This window comes from Stomoxys calcitrans, chromosome 1 (assembly GCF_963082655.1).
Source record: "Stomoxys calcitrans chromosome 1, idStoCalc2.1, whole genome shotgun sequence".
Taxonomy (NCBI): domain Eukaryota; kingdom Metazoa; phylum Arthropoda; class Insecta; order Diptera; family Muscidae; genus Stomoxys; species Stomoxys calcitrans.
The window spans coordinates 248878646-248900935 of NC_081552.1; the positions used below are offsets into that span (position 1 = coordinate 248878646).

At 39.7% G+C, this 22290-nt stretch overlaps 1 protein-coding gene across 5 annotated transcripts in view; it reads left to right on the top strand.

Annotated features, from left to right (window-relative positions):
* LOC106094995 (calcium-binding protein E63-1) overlaps window positions 1–22290 on the top strand; it is a 272836-nt gene that overhangs the window by 78818 nt on the left and 171728 nt on the right. Inside the window, exon 1 of one of the 5 annotated variants that reach the window (XM_059360598.1) lies at window positions 5737–5995. The exons of the other annotated variants lie outside the window; for them this stretch is intronic. Within the exon in view, the coding sequence (XP_059216581.1) occupies window positions 5977–5995 (19 nt within the window). The 5' untranslated portion in view covers window positions 5737–5976. Of the gene's footprint in view, window positions 1–5736; window positions 5996–22290 lie in introns of those variants that run through there. 5 annotated transcript variants of the gene reach the window in all.

The window sequence follows — 22290 nt, forward strand, 5'->3', positions numbered from 1 at the left end:
CATGGAGGGTATATAAGATTCGGCTCGGCCGAACTTGGCACGCTTTTACTTGTTTTTTATAATTTTTACCACCTTTTATCCCCCTGTGCACGCAAAGTGTTAAGTGTTTACACTTGTTCTTGGTGACCAGATAGTCTTCCTCGCCTTATCGTCAAAACAGAAATTCCTTCGTTGTGTCAAAATCTAAATTTATCCAAAAAATGTTATTAGCTTTGATAGTTTTTTGGCAGCGAATACATAAATTATTCCCCGCATTATTGTAGACTGCGTGTAACACACAGTGTTTTCTTTTTTTCTATGATGACACAGATTAGAATTCCTATAACGCATCATTTAAGCACACCCATTCACTTGCTTCAGGCCTAAACAAAGTGTTGGTGACCACTTGGATGATTGATCCACTTGAGCACCATTATTTCTTAGCTTATGAGATGATGCTGTTCGAAAATACCATCTCGCACACGAGGAATGTTGATGCACTGCTTTCCCACTCGAGATGCAACGTAGCATCGTTGCAACTTTGTAGCTATTTTTTACACACTGCATGCAGTTCATTTGAGGACATGACAAAAAGTCACATTAATTTTTCTTTTGAAAATTTGTTTATTTTTATTGTTTTCTTGGTTTTTTTTTTAACGACAAAAAAAATCGTCTTGGTCGCTTGGTTTTTGTTGGTCTCTTTTTAGATATCTGTCTCTCATGCTGTCTATCTGTCCGTCTGTCTTTCTGGGGGAAGTGATAAAAATAACATTGGTGCGTTTCATAAATATTTACATAACATACATCCGATTCGATTGCTATCGAATGGGAAATGTTTTGTTTCTAGCAACTTCTTAGTCATTCAGTGTGGTAAAAATATATGAAATTGTAATGATTTGTTTAGAATTATTCAACTCTGACAACAACCAAATTCAATAAATAAACAAGAATCAATAATTCAATAATAGACAATAGGAAAAAATCTAAAAATCTAAAATCTAAATCTATGTTCGGCCGGGCCGAATCTTATATACCCTCCACAATGGTCGCATCTGTCGAGTTCTTTGCGCAGTATCTGTTTTTAGGCAAACAAGGTATAATGAATAAGGGCGGAGGAGCAGCTATATCAAGTTATAGTCCGATTCGGTGCTCAAGAAGCGAAATCGGGAGATCGGTTTATATGGGAGCTGTATCAAGCTACAGATCGATTCTGACCATATTGCACACGTATGTTAAAGACCATGGGAGGAGCCGTTGTACAAAATTTGTGCCAAATGGGACGGGAATTGCGCCCTCTAGAGGCTCAAGAAGTCAAGACCCAAGATCGGTTTATATGGCAGCTATATCAGGTTATAGACCGATTTGAACCATACTTCGCACAGTTGTTGGAAGTGATATCAAAACATTATGTGCAAAATTTCAGTCAAATCGGACGAGAATTGCGCCCTCTAAAGGCTCAAGAAGTCAAGACCCAAGATCGGTTTATATGGCAGCTATATCAGGTTATAGACCGATTAGGACTATACTTTGCACAGTTGTTGAAAGTGATATCAAAACACTATGTGCAAAATTTCAGTCAAATCGGATAACAATTGCGCCCTCTAGAGGCTCAAGAAGTCAAGACCCAAGATCGGTTTATATGGCAGCTATATCAGGTTATAGACCGATTAGGACTATACTTTGCACAGTTGTTGAAAGTGATATCAAAACACTATGTGCAAAATTTCAGTCAAATCGGATAACAATTGCGCCCTCTAGAGGCTCAAGAAGTCAAGACCCAAGATCGGTTTATATGGCAGCTATATCAGTTTATAGACCGATTTGAACCATACTTCGCACAGTTGTTGGAAATGATATCAAAACATTATGTGCAAAATTTCAGTCAAATCGGATAACAATTGCGCCCTCTAGAGGTTCAGAAGTCAAGACCCAAGATCGGTTTATATGACAGCTATATCAGGTTATATACCGATTTAAATAATACTTAGTACAGTTGTTGGAAGTGATATTAAAACACTAAGTGCAAAATTTCAGTCAAATCGGACAAGAATTGCGCCCTCTAGGGCTCAAGAAGTCAAGGCCCAAGATCGGTTTGTATGGCAGCTATATCAAAACATGGACCAATTTGGCCCAATTACAATCCCAACCGACGTACACCAATAAGAAGTATTTGTGCAAAATTTCAAGCGGCTAGCTCTACTCCTTCGAAAGTTAGCGTGCTTTCCACAGACAGACGGACGGACAGGGCTAGATCGACATAAAATATCACGACGATCAAGAATATATATACTTTATGGGGTCTCAGACGAATATTTCGAGTAGTTACAAACAGAATGACGAAAATAGGATACCCCCATCCTTTTGTGGAGGGTAAAAAAATAAAGACATTGAGCTGAAACTTTGCACAGATTCTTTTTTGTCCATAAGCAGTTTAAGTTCGAAGATGGGCTATAACGGATTACACTCTTGATATAGCCCCCAAATAAACCGATCCGCCGATTTAGGTTCTTAGGGCCATAAAAGCCACACTTATTATCCGATTTTGTTGAAGTTTGGGACAGTGAGTTGCGTTCGGCCCTACGACATGCTCTTTCAATTTGGCCCAGATCGGTCCAGATTTGGGTAAAGCTGTCATATAGAGAGATCCTCCGATTTAGGGTCTTAGGCCCATAAAAGCCACATTTATTATTCGATGGAGGCCACCGTAGCACAGAGGTTAGCATGTCCGCCTACGACGCTGAACGCCTGGGTTCGAATCCTGGCGACACCATCAAAAAAATTTTACAGCGGTGGTTTTCCCCTCCTAATGCTGGCAACATTTGTGAGGTACTATCTCTCCCATGTAAAACTTCTCTCCAAAGAGATGTCGCACTGCGGTACGCCATTCGGACTTGGCTATAAGAAGGAGGCCCCTTATCATTGAGCTTAAACTTGAATCGGACTGCACTCATTGATATTTGAGAAGTGTACCCCTGTTCCTTACTGGAATGTTCATGGTAAAATTTTCTAATTTATTATCCGATTTTGCTGAAATTCATGACAGTGAGTTAGGTTAAGCCCTTCGACATACTCCTGCAATATGGCACAAATCGGTTCAAATTTGGATATAGCTGCCATATAGACCGATCTCTCGATTTAAGGTTTTGAGCACATAAAAGGCGCATTTATAGTCCGATATCGCCGAAATTTGGGACAATGGTTTGTGTTAGTGCCTACGACATCTCTTTTCAATTTGGCTCATATCGTTCCAGATTTGAATATAGCTGCCATATAGACCGATCTCCCGATTTAAGGTCATGGGGCCATAAAATGCGCATTTATTGCCCGATTTCCCGAAAAAATGAGTACATCGACATTCTTCTTAAATTTGGCCCAGATCGGTCCAGATTTGGATATAGCTGCCATATAGACCGATCTCCCGATTTAAGATCTTGGGGCCATAAAATGCGCATTTAATGCCCGATTTCCCCGAAATTGGAGACATTGAGTTGTGTTGAGTACATCGACATTCTTCTTCAATTTGGCTCAGATCGGTAAAGGTTTGAATATAGCTGCCATATAGACCGATCTCTCGATTTAAGGTTTTGGGCAAATAAAATGCGCATTTATTGTCCGATTTCGCCGAAATTTGGGACAAAGAGTTTTGTTGAGCCCTTCGCCATATTTCTTCTATTTGGCCCATATCGGTCCAGATTTGAATATAGCTGCCATATAGTCCGATCTCTCAATTTAAGGTTTTGGGGTCATAAAAGGCGCATTTACTGTCCGATTTCGCCGAAATTTGGGACAGTGAGTTGCGGTAGGACCTTCAACATCTTTCTTCAATTTGGCCCAGATCTTTCCAGATTTTGTATTAGCTGCCATATAGACCGATCCCTCGATTAAAGGTTTTGGGCCCATAAAAGTCTCATTTATTATACGAACTTGTCGAAATTTGGAACAGATAGTTGTGTTGAGCCCTTCGACATTGTTCTTCAATTTGGCTCAGATCGGTTCAGATTTGGATATAGCTCCATATAGATCGATCTCTCGATTTGAGGTCTTGGGACGATAATAGACGCATTTATTACCCGATTTTGCCGAAATTTGGGACAGTGAGTTGTGTTGAGCCCATCGAAATCTTTCTGCAATATGGTACAGATCGGTGCAAATTTGGATATAGCTGTCATATAGACCGATCTCTCGATTTAAGTGTTTGGGCCTATAAAAGGCACATTTATTGTCCGATGTCGCGAGAATTTGGGACAATGAGTTAAGATAGGCCCCACGACATAGTTCCACAATTTGGCCTAGATCGGTCCAGATTTGGATATAGCTGTCATATTGACCGATCTCTTAATTTAAAGTTTTGGGGCCATAAAGGGCGCATTTATTGTCCGATTTCGCCAAAATTTGTGTCAGTGAGTTTTGTTAGGCTCTTGGACATCTTTCTTCAAATTGGCCCAGATCGGTTCAGATTTGAATATAGCTGCCATATAGACCGATCTCTTGCTTTAAGGTTTTGGGCCATAAAAGGTGCTTTTATTACCAGATTTGGCCGAAATTTGGCTTATTGAGTTGTATTAGACTTTTCGGACATTTATCTGCCCGGCTGAACTTAACGCCTTTTTACTTTTTTTTCCTTTTTTTTTGGAGATTAGTATACCACCTATTCCTAAGTAGTGCGAATAAAAACCGTCATGTGTCTGTCTACAAATACTTCTGCTGTGCACTGCACACCTTTGGTGTCTTTGATTACATTACCTATCTTATCAAAAACAAATATTTTCAATTCTTCCCAACTTCTAAGTTATTAAAAAAAAAACAACAAAAAATTGTAAAAAAAACCCTGCTTGTGATTTATCCATTTCAATTAAAAAATACTTGTGTTACTCATGTGAAGACTTATTAAATTTATTTCCATTACCAAGATAAGCTAACAAAAAATACAACCAATTCAAAACAAAAGTCTCTCTGCTATTGACTTTCATAGCGAAATTGTGGATGATAAGAATTTGCGATAGAAATGGAAAGAACTAAAATAACACAGAACAGAACCTGCTTTAGGACAGCCACAATAATAGGCCAATAAAGTTTGGTGGAAATATCAACTGTTCTATGAAGCGCTAGCTGGCCTCCCAAAAAAACACACAAAGCAAAACGGACTGATTAGCAAGTTTGAGTATTTTGGTGGCAGACAAAACCAAAGCCAACATAATCGTGGTCAATATTAGCAGGCTGACAAGTGACGGAAAGTTAAGCGTGTTTGAGTTAAAGTTAATAACGGAAATTCTATGGGTCATACGTTTGTACCCAGCCACCAGCCACCTGCCACCTGCCAACTGACATACCCAACAAATCCGGCATCCAAAGCCATGGGAGGAGGAATTTGATGGTTGTGGCGTTATTTTTTTTTATCTTTTTCTCCAACGCCATATACAAATCAAATAAATACAAAGATTATAATATCAACAGTCACAACAATAAATGCAACAAAAACAACAACGAGTATATCCCAAACAAAGATAAGCCTAGCCAACCTAGCCAGCCATCATCCACAGTCAAAACGTGAAACCTTCAACACCAACGAAAATGTTACAATTCCGCATACAGACATCAGACGCATCAAGACATTCGAGGGTTTGGATTTGAAAAAGTGTTAAAGTATCAACGAAAAAGTTCTCAACCGTTGAGAAATTCAAACGTGCATCATCGGTCTGGTGTTTTAAGGAATGTAAGCGAATGGAGAGTGGCGAAAAATAATATGTGATTTATATCTTTTGATTTGATTGATTAATCGCTTGTTTTGATTTGATATCAATTTTATAGTTTTGTGAAGTGCCAATTGTGCATATGCGAAGCCAACTGCCAATTTAAGTTTAAACCTTCTGATACCATACAAGCGACACGTGTTTGTGGCTTTCCCAGTTTTGTGTTATTTGTGTTTCATCAATTATCACCATTCTTTTTTTTTTTTTGCTGTTGACCACTACTCTGTGAAGGCGCTGCCAACGAAATATGAGCAATGATGAGTTTTGTAAGTAAACACCAATTTCAAAAAAAAATTTTAACTTTGTACGCATATCAACATTATCAACATTTCAAATACAAACATTGTGGGTAAATGCTCAAGGGCAGCATGATAACAAAATTGCTGAAGTTTTTTTGGTTATGAGTTTAACAAACTATGAGAACACAGTTCATTTTATAAAAAAACATGATATTCCAAATGTTTTAAGGAACTGCTGAGAGAACGCATGGAGGTCGTCCGGGCCGAATTCAATATGCCCGATACCATGAATTACTACCCAAACAAGTCATATCTTTAGTTACAATTCTTATCAATTACACTGTGGAGCTTAAATCAGGTAAACGTACGTTAGGTTTTTTGAAAATTGCTATTATGTGCAGGAACTGACACATCTGCGGTGACATTTGGTCATAAAGTCCCAGCTGAAATTTATACTAATTGCCAACACTAAGCAAAAATTTCTCGGAAGTTGAACGAATAGCTCCGAACGCTAGACAAAGGCTGTTGCTGCTTATCCGTGTGCCCAAGTTTGCATTAACGAAGAACAAGACTTTAAATCGAGATATTGGTCTATATGGCAGCTATATTCACATATGGGCCGATTTGGGCCACGTTGCAAAAAAATGTCGAAGAGCTTAACACAACTCATTGTCCCAAATTTCGACGAAATCGGACAATAAATGTGACTTTTATGGCCCCAAAACCTTAAATCGAGAGATCTGTCTATATTGCAGCTATATACAAATCTGAACCGTTCAGGGTCAAATTGTAGAAAGATATCGAGGTGCTTAAGACAACTAACTGTTCCAAATCTCAGCAAAATCCGATAGTAAATGCGGCTTTTATGGGCCTATGACCCTAAATCGGAGGATCGGTCTATATGGCAGCTATATACAAATCTGTACCGATCTGTGCCATATTGCAGAAGTATGTCAAGGGGCTTAACTTAACTTAACGTCCCAAATTTCGGCGCCATCGGACAATAAATGCGCCTTTTATGGCCCCAAATATTTGAATCGAGAAATCGGTCTATATGGCAGCTATATCCAAATCTGAACCGATCTAAGCCAAATTGAAGAAGGATGTCAAAGGGCTTACCAAAACTCACTGTCCCGAATTTCAGCAAAATCGGATAATAAATGTGGCTTTTATGGGCCGAAAACCTTAAATCGACAGATCGGTCTATATGGCAGCTATATCCAAATCTGAACCGATATGAGCCAAATTGACGAAGGATGTTGAAGGGCCTAACACAATTCACTGTCTCACATTTCAGCAAAATCAGATAATAAATGTGGCTTTTATGGGCCTAAGACCCTAAATCGGATGATCGGTCTATATGGTAGCTATATCCAAATCTGGACCAATCTGGGCCAAATTAAAGAAAGATGTCGAGGGACCTAACGCAACTCTCAATGTAAGGTTTTGAGCCCTTAAAAGGCACATTTATTGTCCGATGTCGCCGAAATTTGGGGCAATGAGTTGTGTTAGTCCCTTCGACATTCTCCTTCCATTCGGCTTAGATCGGTGCAGATTTGGATATATCTGCCATATAGACCGATCTCTCGATTTAGGGTTTTGGGCCCATAAAAGGCGCATTTATTGTTCGATGTCTCCGAAATTTGGGACAGAGAGTTGTGTTAGGACCTTCGACATCCTTCTTCAATTTTGCCCTGATCGGTCCAGATTTGAATATAGCTGCCATATAGACCGATTTCCCGATTTAAGGTTTTGGGGCCATAAAAGGCACATTTATTGTCCGATATCGCCGAAATTTGAGGCAATGAGTTGTGTTAGGGCCTTCGACATCTTTCTTCAATTTGGCCTAGATCGGTCCAGATTTGGATATAGCTGCCATATGGACCGATCTCCCGATTTAGGGTTTTGGGCCCATAAAAGGCGCATTTATTATCAGTTTTTGCTGAAATTTGGGACAGAGGGTTGTGTTAGGCCCTTCGCATCCTTCTTCAATTTTGCCCTGATCGGTCCAGATTTAGATATAGCTGCCATATAGACCGATCTCTCGATTTAACGTTTTGGGGCCATAAAAGGCGCATTTATTGTCCGATTTTACCGAAATTTGAGATAGTGAGTTGTGTTATGCCCTTCGGCATTGTCCTTCCATTTGGCTTAGATCGATCCAAATTTGGATATATCTGCCATGTAGACCGATCTCCCGATTTAAGATTCTGAGCCCTTAAAATGCGCATTTATTGTCCGATATCGCCGAAATTTGGGGTAATGGGTTGTGCTAGGCCCTGCGACATCGTTCTTCAATTTGGCACAGATAGGTTCAGATTTGGATATAGCTGCCATATAGACCGATTTCTCGATTTAAGGTTTTGGGCCCTTAAAAGGCGTATTCATTATCCGATTGCGCCGAAATTCGGGACAGTGAGTTGTGTTAGGCCCTTCGACATTCTTCTTCAATTTGGTTCATATCGGTTTAGATTTGGCTATAGATGCCATATAGACCCATTTCTCGATTTAAGGTATTGCGCCCATAAAAGGCGCATTTATGGTCCGATTGTGCCAAAATTGGGGACAGTGAGTTGTGTTAGGCCCTTCGGCATTCTCCTTCCATTTGGCCCAGATCGGTGCTGATTTAAAATAGCTGCCATATAGACCGATCCCTCGATTTAAGATTTTGGGCCCAAAAAAGCTTATTTTTGTCCGATGTCGCTGTACACATATATATTAGAGGTGGATATACCATATCCACTAAGGATATAGTGTTTTATATATTTTCTAAACTATAAAGAATTATCTTTATGAGGCTGACGGACACGTGTTATTTGTTTCACATTTTAAACGTGTCGCTTGTGTTATCAGTCATGGACTGAAGTTTATTGGCCGATCTACAATGTTTAACATCAAATTGTTGTCAAAATAAATCCATAAATCCAAACACGCCGCTTTCGTCAGCCTTAGCCATAGGGAGAGGAATATGAGTTGATCATAAAGATAGTCCACAATCAAATTTATCTCATTTATAAAATTCAGATTGCGTAAAAATGTTACGATAAAGACATGAGCAATGAGTGAGTGTTGTGAGGAGAGGTATTCATGAAATTATAAAAACAAACGAAAATGTCAACAATAAAATACTTTAAAACTAAAAGGAACTCCTTTCTTTGCTAAACGAGGGTTGCTTTAGAAGTTTTTGTCTCATATGGCAAAAGGAAAATTTTTCTTTGCTGCTATTGGCCAAGACACTCATTTAAGGTCTTGAACATGTGTGACCTTTGCAGTGTTGTTCTTTCAACGTTTTTTAATTTAAATAATAAGAGAGCGCGCGAGAAAGACGCAAGGCCTTTGCCGTCTGTGATTTCATTTGAAGCAAAAGTCATTAAATTTGTTTGCCCTCCCGGCAGCCTTGCCAGCCACTTTGCCGATGTCATCGATATGTTTCTGTTGTTTTTTTTTTCTTCACCCAGTTATTGTTGTTATTAAATTTCATATTGAACACGCGTAATACCCTTGCATAAGTATCCTTCGTCTGCGTGATTATTATTTCCTATTTGTTGTGTGTGCGCGTGTGTGTGTGTGTTTGTGTGTAATGGGAAGCAAAGCAAAGTGCTGATGTTGGCTCATTGAGGCTGCTCTTGCTTCTTGAAGGTCATAATGTATCTGAAATGAAGTCACGTGCCTAATGCGACTCGCTTTAAGTGTGGCTTCGAAGCCGTTATTTAGTGAGAGGCAGTGACTTCGCATCTGTCTGATGCTGTTGCTGCTGCTTAGCGCCCATTCGTTATGCCCACAGCAATTTTGTTATTAGGCCTTCATTTATGGGGCTTATTAACCTATCAAATATGAGAATGTGTTGCATACAAACGATTTTCTTTAATGTGTGTATGTATAGGTTATCACAATATTATGGGAAGACTTGGGATACTGCTATTGAAGTTTTAAAAGGATTTTGAAAACAAAACCTTATTTTAAAGCGTCGAAATGGAAAATTTTATCTAAGGACAAACATTTTATAAAGTGTACGCCAAGGACAAAATTTCAACAAAACGTTCTTTGGGAAAGAATTTAAATTTTTCAACATTTCATTTAATTGGTTAGCTTAGGTTAGGTTGAACAAAGAGTGCAAATATCAATCGGCTTGTTGGGCGCTTTTAAAAAAATTGATTGGCTAATAAAGACAAAATTTCAATGAAATTACAATAACAGGATTACCTGTGATGAAAACTGCAACTCCTGAAACCTTTTTTGCGAACGTTTCAGTTTGGAGTTGGATTTTGAGAGAATTTGTTCATCAACTGGTCGATGGTGATGATATGGTATCATCAACACTATCGATTAGTTGATGAAAAAATTCTCTCAAAACCCAAGTCCAAAGCGAAACGTTAATACACGACACGGGAGTAAGAGTGGCGATAACGGTAGAAAACGCTTTTTCTAAAGGATTCGAAGGGACAATAACAGTAACTTCCTTCGGTGACAAGTTGTTGTTGGTGTAGTAGCAGTGTGTGGTACACTGAGACGGCAGCCCTTGCCGATGAAGGAATTCATCGGGTCAATCCGGTACATAAAACCGGCTGCCATGACAAGATGTACACTTAAGCGGTATGCATTGACTTGGAAGGGTATTTTAACGTTATGGAGACCGATATACTGATCCTTAGATTCTTAGATCATTACGGGATGGATCAGATCGTAAGAGACTAAGCCATATGCTAAGAAACCGATTGATTAATTATGTGTCCTATGACTCACAGTAGTATAGAATATAAAAAAAATACAATTAAAAATCCACCGAAGGCCACCGTAGCGCAGAGGTAAGCATGTCCGCCTATGAAGCTGAACGCCTGGGTTCGAATCCTGGCGAGACAATCAGAAAGAAATTTTCAGCGGTGGTTTTTCCCTCCCAATGCTGGCAACATTTGTGAGGTACTATGCCATGTAAAACTTCTCTCCAAAGAGGTGTCGCACTGCGGCATGCCGTTTGGACTCGGCTATAAAAGAGAGGGCCCTTATCATTGAGCTTAAACTTGAATCGGACTGCACTCATTGATATGTGAAAAGTTTGCCCCTGTTCCTTAGTGGAATGTTGATGGGGAAAATTTGCAAAAATCCACCGTTTGAGAAATTTTTTACATTTAAAGCTGAGGTGTTAGCGGGATCAAGCGCAAAATTTAGGGTCTCTAAATGGTACGGGTGCCTCTTGGTAGGCCCCTAAAGTTGGTAACCTCGGCTTTTCGAAAATTTGTTCAGGCTGCCATATCTTCAATCAACTGGACTAGAGCTAGGCGTCTGAGCGTTAACCCAGAGAAGACTGTTATCTGTTTTCTTTACATTGAAGACCAAGGTAGGCCAATTCGAGGCGCTACAGTTCTTCAACAGAACGATTTTGATAGCAGCTACATTGAAATATGGTCCGATTTGGACCAAACTCGGCATGGACATTGAGTGGTCTAATAAGTTCAAGTCATTGTTCAATTTTGGTTGAATGTTGGTCTTTTTGGCAGCTATATCCAAAAATAGAACAACCTGAACCATATAGAACACGGATGTCGGAAAGCCTAACACAATTCACAGTCCCAAATTTCGACGAAATAGAACAATAAACGCGCCTTTTATGGCCACAAAACTTTTAATCGAGAGATCGGTCTACATGGCAGCTATATCTAAATCCGAACCGATTTGGGCCAAATTGAAGAAGCATTTCGAAGGGCCTAACACAACTCACTGTCCCTAATTTCGGCAACATTGGACAATAAATGCGCCTTTTATGGGCCCAAGACCTTAAATCGAGAGATAGGTCTATATGTAAGCTATATCCAAATCTAGGCCGATCTGGGCCAAATTGGCGAAGGATGTCAAAGGGCCTAAGACAACTTACTGTGCCAAATTTCAGCAAAATCGGATAATAAATGTGGCTTTTATGGGCCTAAGACCCTAAATCGGAAGATCGGTCTATATGGCAGTTATATCCAAATATGGACCGATCTGGGCCAAATTACAAAAAAACGTCGAGCAGCCCAATATAACTCACTGTCCCAAATTTCAGCAAAATTGGATAATAAATCTGGCTTTTATGGGTCTAAGACCCTAAATCGGAGGATCGGTCTCTATGGCAGCTATATCCAAAACTGGACCGATCTGGGCCAAATTGGACTACACCAAGAAGGAAGAGAGATGGATTGATTGATAAGTATACCGATCGATTCAGGATCACTTTTTGACTTGACTTAGCTATGTCCGTCTGTTTGTCTGTCTGTCCGTCTGTCTGTCTGTCCGTCTGTCTGTCCGTCTGTCTGTCCGTCTGTCTGTCCGTCCGCCTGTCCGTCCGTCTGTCTGTCCGTCTGTCTGTCCGTCTGTCTGTCCGTCTGTCTGTCTGTCTGTCTGTCCGTCTGTCTGTCCGTCTGTCCGTCTGTCTGTCCGTCTGTCTGTCCGTCTGTCTGTCCGTCTGTCTGTCCGTCTGTCTGTCCGTCTGTCTGTCCGTCTGTCTGTCTGTCTGTCTGTCTGTCTGTCTGTCCGTCTGTCTGTCTGTCCGTCTGTCTGTCCGTCTGTCTGTCCGTCTGTCTGTCCGTCTGTCTGTCCGTCTGTCTGTCCGTCTGTCTGTCCGTCTGTCTGTCCGTCTGTCTGTCCGTCTGTCTGTCCGTCTGTCTGTCCGTCTGTCTGTCCGTCTGTCTGTCCGTCTGTCTGACCGTCTGTCCGTCTGTCTGTCCGTCCGTCCGTCCGTCCGTCCGTCCGTCCGTCCGTCTGTCTGTCCGTCTGTCTGTCCGTCTGTCTGTCCGTCTGTCTGTCCGTCTGTCTGTCCGTCTGTCTGTCCGTCTGTCTGTCCGTCTGTCTGTCCGTCTGTCTGTCCGTCTGGCTGTCCGTCTGTCTGTCCGTCTGTCTGTCCGTCTGTCTGTCCGTCTGTCTGTCCGTCTGTCTGTCCGTCTGTCTGTCTGTCTGTCCGTCTGTCTGTCCGTCTGTCTGTCTGTCCGTCCGTCTGTCTGTCTGTCTGTCCGTCTGTCTGTCTGTCTGTCTGTCCGTCTGTCTGTCCGTCTGTCTGTCCGTCTGTCTGTCCGTCTGTCTGTCTGTCTGTCTGTCCGTCTGTCTGTCCGTCTGTCTGTCTGTCCGTCTGTCTGTCTGTCTGTCTGTCCGTCTGTCCGTCTGTCTGTCCGTCTGTCTGTCCGTCTGTCTGTCCGTCTGTCCGTCTGTCTGTCCGTCTGTCTGTCTGTCTGTCTGTCTGTCTGTCTGTCCGTCTGTCTGTCCGTCTGTCTGTCTGTCCGTCTGTCTGTCTGTCTGTCTGTCTGTCCGTCTGTCTGTCTGTCTGTCCGTCTGTCTGTCCGCCTATCTGTCTGTCTGTATATCCGTCTGTCTGTCCGTCTGTCCATGTTAATTTGTGTACAAACTACAGGTCGCAATTTTCATCCGATCGTCTTCAAGTTTGGTACAGGTATGTTTTTCGGCCTAGAGACGAAGTCTATTGAAATTGGAAAAAATCGGTTCAGATTTGGACATAGCTCCCATGTGTTCGTCCGATTTGCAGTAATAATGCAATAAAATGGTCATTTATTAACCAATTCTCTTGAAATTTGGTAGGAGGTATTTTCTCTGAACTCTCTATATTGCTGTCTAATTTCAAAGAAATTGGATCAGATTTAGATATAGCTCTCATATATGTATATCGCCCGATTTTCACTCCTAGAGCCACTACTGGCGCATTTATTTACCAATCTTGCCAAAATTTTTGTACAACGCTTACCTCGACTACTGCCACTTTATCTGGGCAGTTTTCTCGAAATCGGTTCAGATTTAGATATAGCCCCCATAGATATGTTCGTCAGATTTGTTGTAATAGTTTAATAACCCATCAGAAAACATCTGGCGAACTCCATCAAAATTGGTTAAGAATTAGATATAGCTCCCACTTTGTACCTATAGGGTAGATGTAGGGTATTATAAAGTCGGCACTGCCCGACTTTGCATTTCCTTACTGGTTTTTAAAGAAATTTTATGGAAATTTTGTCTTGAACGAAAATTTCATGGAAATTTTTTCTATACAGAAAATTTCATGGAAATTTTGTCTAGAAAGAAAATTTCATGGAAATTTTGTCTAGAAAGAGAATTTCATGGAAATTTGGTCTTTAAGAAAATTTTCATTGAAATTTTGTCTTTAGAGAAAATTTCTTTGAAATTTTGTCTTAAGTAACAACTTAATTTTTCTTTGGAAACGTTTTTTGAGAAGTTTTATAGAAATTGCAAAAAAATAATTTCGTCTTATGCGATAACCTACCTATAGGCTTTTACATAAACCTTTCCTAAACATCTCTTTGACCATAACTTTGTAAATTTATTGCTGACTTTTAAACTCTATCTTTATTTATTGCCCTTTTCGTCATAATGTGTTTACTTAATTAACACTTTATGCTTGGCTACACACAAAAATATTTGGCCAAGATTTACACAATGCAATTAAAAAAATAGCATTTGTGTGAAATGAAAGGATAATTTGACTTTACTTGTGCCTGCAGCTTGCAGATGTTCTAATTTTTGGCATTTTTTCAACTTCATGTGCCATAAATTTATAGACATTTTATGGTTAAGAGCAAATATTTGCCTTATTATAAAAGCAATTACCTAGGGAAAGTGTGGTAATTAGTTTTGGCTACACACAAAAATATTTGGCCAAGATTTACACAATGCAATTAAAAAAATAGCATTTGTGTGAAATGAAAGGATAATTTGACTTTACTTGTGCCTGCAGCTTGCAGATGTTCTAATTTTTGGCATTTTTTCAACTTCATGTGCCATAAATTTATAGACATTTTATGGTTAAGAGCAAATATTTGCCTTATTATAAAAGCAATTACCTAGGGAAAGTGTGGTAATTAGTTTTTGGAAATTTACTTCCCTTTCAATAGGAAATTTAAAAAAAAAGAAAATCCCAAATAAAAATTTACCGTCAACGCCTAAGAGTATGCTAGAGATTTGGCCAAATAACTTTTGTCCTTACAGAGTCCAGAGTGGAGGGCATTTGTGGCAGGCCTGTTTGGGAAGATAAAATTACGAAATTGTTGTTTTTCACCCAGAAAAACTGAAACAATATCCGCCACCGCCACAATGGCAGCCCAAGCCAGAGAAGATATGGCAGTTTGTTAAAGTGCGTGCGCTTGTGTTTGTATGGGTGGCCACAAAACTTTGTCTTGTATGTGGCTGCGAGTGTGCTACAACCATAACAAAGTGTTAACGTCGACAATAAGTGTCATAATTGTTAACATAAGCTTTATTAATTAGCTGCTATACAAAAATCATAAGGCTTGGTGTAGGACTGCTAAGCAAACTATCTGTCTGTGTGTGTGTGAGAGAGAGAGAGCATTATGTCTGAGTGTTTTTTGTGGGCATCCAATTTGAGCCAAAGAAATAATTAAACAATTTTTTAGCTGAATCTGCCCAAAATATTGTAATTTAAGCTTTTGAAAAGCCAAAGTGATTTTAGGGATTTATGCACCCTATAATTATGCCCACAAGCATGGCATAGCACAGCATAGTAAGCAATGAAGTGAAGGATTTGCTTAAAGCCTCACATTTCTCTGTCGTAGTAGTTTGTCAAAGAGATCGCTGGGGTGTTAAATGAATTGATTAGCAGAATTGAAAAATTATGATTTATGAATGTAATAAAAATATGTTAGGGGCCAATTTCAACCCATTTAACGATTTTCCATGGTGGTAAATATGACGTCACACAGTGGTATAGGTTTAAAAATATATCTGTTTTTTGGGGGCGGATAGAAGTAATGCTTAAAGATTTGGAATAAATTGAACATTGGTGTCATAGAGTTAAAATCAAGAATTTAAAGGTTCTGGGTGGTTCGGACGCCTCTTGGCGGGGCCTTTAAGTTGGTCGCCTCGGCGAAAAATTGTTAGAGGTGGCAAATCTTCATTTACGGTTCTACATCCGATTTTTCTCTTTTTTTGGTGAAAAGTGCTCAAAAATCCCAAAACCCACTTGAGGTCTACAGTATTTTTTCTGCTTTCAAGGATACTCGACGTTAAATTTTTTTTGGGGGAATTTTGGAATTTACGAAGTCATTTTTGGTTCGATTTTCATTTTTATACCCACCACATCCGTCTGTCTGTTGAAATCACGCTACAGTCTTTAAAACATAGAGATTTTGAGCTAAAACTTTGCACAGATTCTTCTTTTGTCTATAAGCAGGTTAAGTTCGAAGATGGGTTATATCGGACTATATCTTGATATAGCCCCCATATAGACCGATCCGCCGATTTGGGGTCTTAGGCCCATAAAAGCCACATTTATTATCCGATTTTGCTGAAATTTGTGACAGTGAAATGTGTTCGGCCAGTGGATATCCTTCTTCAATTTGGCCCAGATCGGTACAGATTCGATTATAACTGCCATATAGACCGATCTCTTGATTTAGGGCTTTGGGCCCATAAAAGGCGTATTTATTGTCTGATTTCGCCGATATTGGGACAATGTGTTATGTTAGGTTATTCGACATTTTTGCGCAATATGGCACAGATCGGTCCAGATTTGGATATAGCTCTCATATAGACCAATCTCGATTCAAGATTTTGGACCCATAAAAGGCGCATTTAATTTCCGATTTCGCTGAAATTCGAGACAGTGAGTTGTGTTAGGTCCTTCGACATTTTTCTTTAATTTGGTGCGGATCGGTTCAGATTTGGATATAGCTGTCATATAGACCGATCTCTCGATTTAAGGTTCTGGGCTCATAAAAGGCGCATTTATTATCCGATTTTGCCAAACTTCGAGACAGTGAGTTGTGTTAAACCCTTCCACATCCTTCTTCAATTTGGTGCGGATCGGTTCAGATTTGGATATAGCTGCCATATAGACCGATCTCTCGATTCAAGATTTTGGGCCCATAAAAGGCGCATTTTTTGTCCGATTTTGCCTAAATTCGAGACAGTGAGTTGTGTTAGGTCCCTCGACATCTTTTTGCAATATGGCACAGATCGGTTCAGATTTGGATATAGCTGGCATATAGACCGATCTCTCGATTTGCGGTCTTGAGCCCATAAAATGCGCATTTATTGTCCGATTTTGCCTAAATTGGAGACGGTGAGTTGTGTTAGATCCCTCGACATCTTTCTTCAATATGGCCCAGATCGGTCCAGATTTGAATATAGCTGCCATATAGACCGATCTCTCGATTTATGGCTTTGGGCCCATAAAAGGCGCATTTATTGTCCGATTTCGCTGAAATTCGAGACAGTGAGTTGTGTTAAGCCCTTCAACATTCTTCTTCAATTTGGTGCGGATCGGTTCAGATTTGGATATAACTGTCATATAGACCGATCTCTCGATTTAAGGTTTTGGGCCCACAAAAGGCGCATTTATTGTCCGATTTTGCCTAAATTCGAGACAGTGAGTTGTGTTAGGTCCTTCGACATCCTTCCTCAATTAGGCCTAGATTGGTTCAGATTTGGATAACTGCCATTTAGACAGATCTCTCGATTTAAAGTCTTGGCCCCATAAAAGGCACATTTATAATCCGATTTCGCTCAAATTTGACACAGTGTTTATGTTAGGCTTCGATCTCCGTATCGTATATGGTTCAGATCGGTCTATATTTGGATATGGCTACCAAAAAGACCAATATTTGAACAGTGACTTGTACTTATTAGAGCGAATTTGGTCCAAAGCGCACCATATTTCGATAAAGCTGCTATGAAAACATAAATTATGCATGCAAACATCGAATTTGACTCGTCAGATTTCATTAAATAAATAACAGTTTGGCCCGTTCGAACTTAACACTCTTTCACTTGTTTCCCTTACAATCAAATTTAGAGTTTTTCCAAAAGTTTACCTTTTTGATGAAGCGTACAAGCATGAAAAGTTATCTTTGCTTGTCTTTCCGCAACACCCCATCAGCAAAGGATTTAACGCATAGCACGTTTTATTGCCAAGTGGCTCTTTCAGCTCATTGGCATTAAAATGCATCATCAGTTCGTGTAAAGTTTTACCCATTGGAGATTAAATAAATTACACATACGCCACCCCCCCTAGTCTGGTCAGGTAAGGTTGTGCAACAAGAGTAGGCCTCCATGGCGTATACATAACACGTCTCATAATCCTTCAGTATATCACACATACGCCACGGTGGCACAGCAACCAAATGCAATGCATTATCATGCATTTCACAGTGGCATTACGAAAACTTTTGTTGCTGTTTAAACGGTCTGCACAATTGAGACATGTGTTTTTTTTTACATTCTAGTGGTGGTTGGTTGCTTCTGGTGTGTGGCGATGTGTCAATGACTCTGCAAAGAATGGCCAACTGCGCACACTCAGAAAAATTTTTTCGCTCTTTTGGCACCACGGCATGGTGTAATGTTTGTTGGGTTTTGAGTTTTGGTGAGAAACACACATGTGATTCATTTATTGTTCGATGTCTAAGCCATGGAAACCTATGAGGTTTACAAATGAATCAGCGACACCTTTGTACAATTGCTAAGGCTTCAATTTATATGCGTTTCAATATTTACACGATAAGGTGGACAAATTCGAAAGCCAGATATGTGGGATTGTTTTTGGTCTTTGCTTGTCATTGGGGTTAAAAGGTCACTTCCAATTGCATAAAATTCTTGGAGGAAAAAAAGAAAAAAAAAATTTGGCTTACGTTATTCCATGTGTTAAGGGCCTTCGAAAAGGGTTATCATTGGAAGACCTACTTAATGTGTAGACAAGGTCATGGGAAGTTATTTCATAAGCTTTGGGGGGCTGGTTCGTTTGTCTGTGGGTGTGCGTTGTGCAAAATTTTGCTTTTCCGGTTGTGTTTCTATTGTCTATCTCAATTAGTAGTAATCATCAAATGCTTTGGAGGGCATGGAAATGTAGGGTGACGTTATTTTTCTTTGGCCACTAGGTGCTCTGATAAGAAGCCGAAACTCTAGACATTTGTTGATTATTTTTTGAGGCCAAAAATGATTAGGAACAAAGTAAAACAACAAATTTACACAAATGAGTCCAATACATAGAAATACTTGTATAAATAAATCCAATTGAAATAAATAAATAAGATTAAATAACAGATAATTAGGAGGGCGTTATGTTTGGCCGCGCTGAATCTTACATACACTCCACCGATCGAATGTGACAAGTCACGGTGCTCCTGAACCAACTTAAAGGTCTTACACCTAGAAAATTATTTGAGATTCTGAATTTTCACGGTTCATAGACAAGAAACAAAAAACCTAAAATAATCTATGGATAGAGATGGGTTTCTACCGGGTAAATACCCCACGTTTGGGTATTTATTGGATAAATACCCAATAAATTCCATTTTGGGGTGTTTATAATTTTGCAGATATCTTGGGTATAAAAACATCTGCCAACAAATTTTGATGATTTCGTATTCTTTGTATAATAACCTGATTATTAGATCTCACAAAATCCGATTTTAGTTAAATATAGCCGCTATATAGACCTATCTCTAGACTTAAAGTCTTGAAGCAATAAATTGTCAATTTTCATTCGATTTCGATGAAATTGGGCACAGTGAGTTCTAGTAGACCCGTACCTATTTTTGTGAAGTGTGGTTCAGATCGGACTATATTTGGAAAGGGGGAGGGGGGGGGGGGGTTCACCCCGATCTCTCGATATATGGTATTAAGGCTATAAAAGATTAATTTATTTCCCGAATTCGATTAAATTTGGCACAGTGTGTTCTGGTAGACCCCTACCCACTGCTGTCAAATGTGGTTCAGATCGGAACATATTTGGATATAACTGCCATATAGACCGATCTCCCGATATAGTGTAATGAGCCTAAAGAATAATATTTCATCCGATTTCAATGAAATTTGGCACAGAGAGTTCTGGTACCCCTCTTAACCTTTATGTTGAATATCATCCAGATCACACCATATTTGGCTATAGCTGCCATATAGACTGATCTCCCGATATAGAGTATTGAGCCCATATAAGGAACATTTTTTAAACTAAATATATTTTTTTTAATTTTCCTATCATCATTTGGACTTCGAAATGTCAAAAATTAATATTCCGACACATTTCTCTTCTCCCATTAACGCTACATTTTTTTCCGAAAAAAAATTTTTGTTTTTTTTTATGAAAAATTTATTAAAAAAAATACCACAGACAACTTTTTGAAAATGTTTATACCCACCACTGAAGGATGGGGTATATTCATTTTGTCATTCCGTTTGCAACACATTGAAATATCCATTTCCGACCCTATAAAGTATATATATTCTTGATCAGCATAAAAATCTAAGACGATCTATAAATGTCCGTCCGTCTGTCTGTCTGTTGAATTCACGCTACAGTCTTTAAAAATAGAGATATTGAGCTGAAACTTTGCACAGATTCTTTTTTTGTCCATAAGCAGGTTAAGCTCGAAGATGGGCTATATTGGACTATATCTTGATATAGCCCTCATATAGACCGATTCGCCGATTTAGGGTCTTAGGCCCATAAAAGCCACATTTATTATCCGATTTTGCTGAAATTTCGGACAGTGAGTTATGTTAGGCTTTTGGACATCCCCCTTTAATTTGGTCCAAATCGGTTCAGATTTGGATATAGGTGTCGTATGGACCGATCTCTCGATTTAAAGTTTTTGTGCCGTAAAAGGCGCATTTATTGCCCGATGTCATCGAAATTTGGGACAGTGAGTTATGTTAGGCCTTTCAATATTGCTCTTCAATTTGGCCCAGATCGGTCCAGATTTAGATATAGCTGCCTTAGAGACCGATCTCTCGATTTCAGGTTTTGGGCCCATAAAAGGCGCATTCATTATCCGATTTCGCCAAAATTTGGGACAATGAGTTAAGTTAGGCCCCTCGACATATTTCTGCAATCTGGCCTAGATCGATCAAGATTTGCATATAGCTGCCTATAGACCGATCTCTCGACTTAGGGTCTTAAGCCCATAAAAGGCGCATTTATTGTCCAATTTCCCCGAAATTCGGGACATTGAGCTATGTTAGGCTCTTCGACATTTTTCTGCAACTTGGCCCAAATCGGTCCAGATTTTGATATAGCTGCCATATAGATCGATCTCTCGATTTAGGGTCTTAAGCCTATAAAAGGCGCATTTATTGTCCAATTTCCCAGAAATTCGGGACATTGAGCTATGTTAGGCTCTTCGACATTTTTCTGCAACTTGGCACAAATCGATCCAAATTTGGATATAGCTGTCATATAAACCGATATCTCGATTTAAAGTCTTGGCCCCATAAAAGGCGCAATTCACTGAAATATGTCACAGTGATTTATATTAGGCTTTTCGACATCCGTGTCGTACATGGTTCAGATAAACTTATTTTTAGATATAGCTACTAAAAAGACCAATGACTTGTAATTATTAGTATTTGGTCCAAATCGGAACATATTTCGATATAGCAGCTATGGGGCATAAGGTATGCATTTTTCGCCGAATTTTGACGAAAGGTGGTGGGTTTCCAAAGTTCGGCCCGGCCGAAATTAACGCCTTTTTACTTTTTTTATTTTTTCCCACCGTGCGACGCATTCCGAGTTAAGGGCATGGGTGACGAACGCGTATTTAACACTGCGGAACAGCGAAACGGTTGGTAGAACAACGAAAATCCGATGGGTGGATCCAGGTCGGAAAAAGACGGGGGCTAATACTGAAATGAAGCATGAAAGAGGTCAGTATAGCTTTCGGTACCATAACGGGAAACATGGGACTACGATCTCACTCACGCAAAATCGGTGTGGCAAGTATTAGCATATGTAGGGCATGCTGGGTAGATGATGAGACGTTGGAGCATTTCTATGTCATTGCCCGACTTTCCCGGATAACAAACACCGTCGCTTAAGTGGGGACACTATACCACACATGAACCAACTTAGGGGTGTTGTTTGGAAAACACTTAAAGATTTTCTAAATAGAACGTAATTCCTAACATAGATTTTCTTTTTCTGAGTTTACTTTTTTTACCAACCACCATATACTAACCTAGTCATTCCGTTTGTAACACCTCGATATATTGATCTGCGACCCCATAAAGTATATATTCTCTTGAACGTCTGGACATTTTGAGTCGATCTGGTCATGTCCGTCCGTCTGTCCAAATCACGATAGAGGTCGAATGCTTAATGCTAGCCGCTTGCAATTTTGCACATCTGGCCATGTCCGCGCCCGTCTGTCCAAATCACGATAGAGATTGAATGCATAATGCTAGCCGCTTGCAATTTTGCACAGACACATCTTATTGATGTAGGTCGTTGGGGATGGCAAGTGAGCAATATCGGTTCAGATTGGGATATAGCTCCCATATAAACCGATCTCCTGATTTGACATCTTGAGCCCCTGAAAACCGAA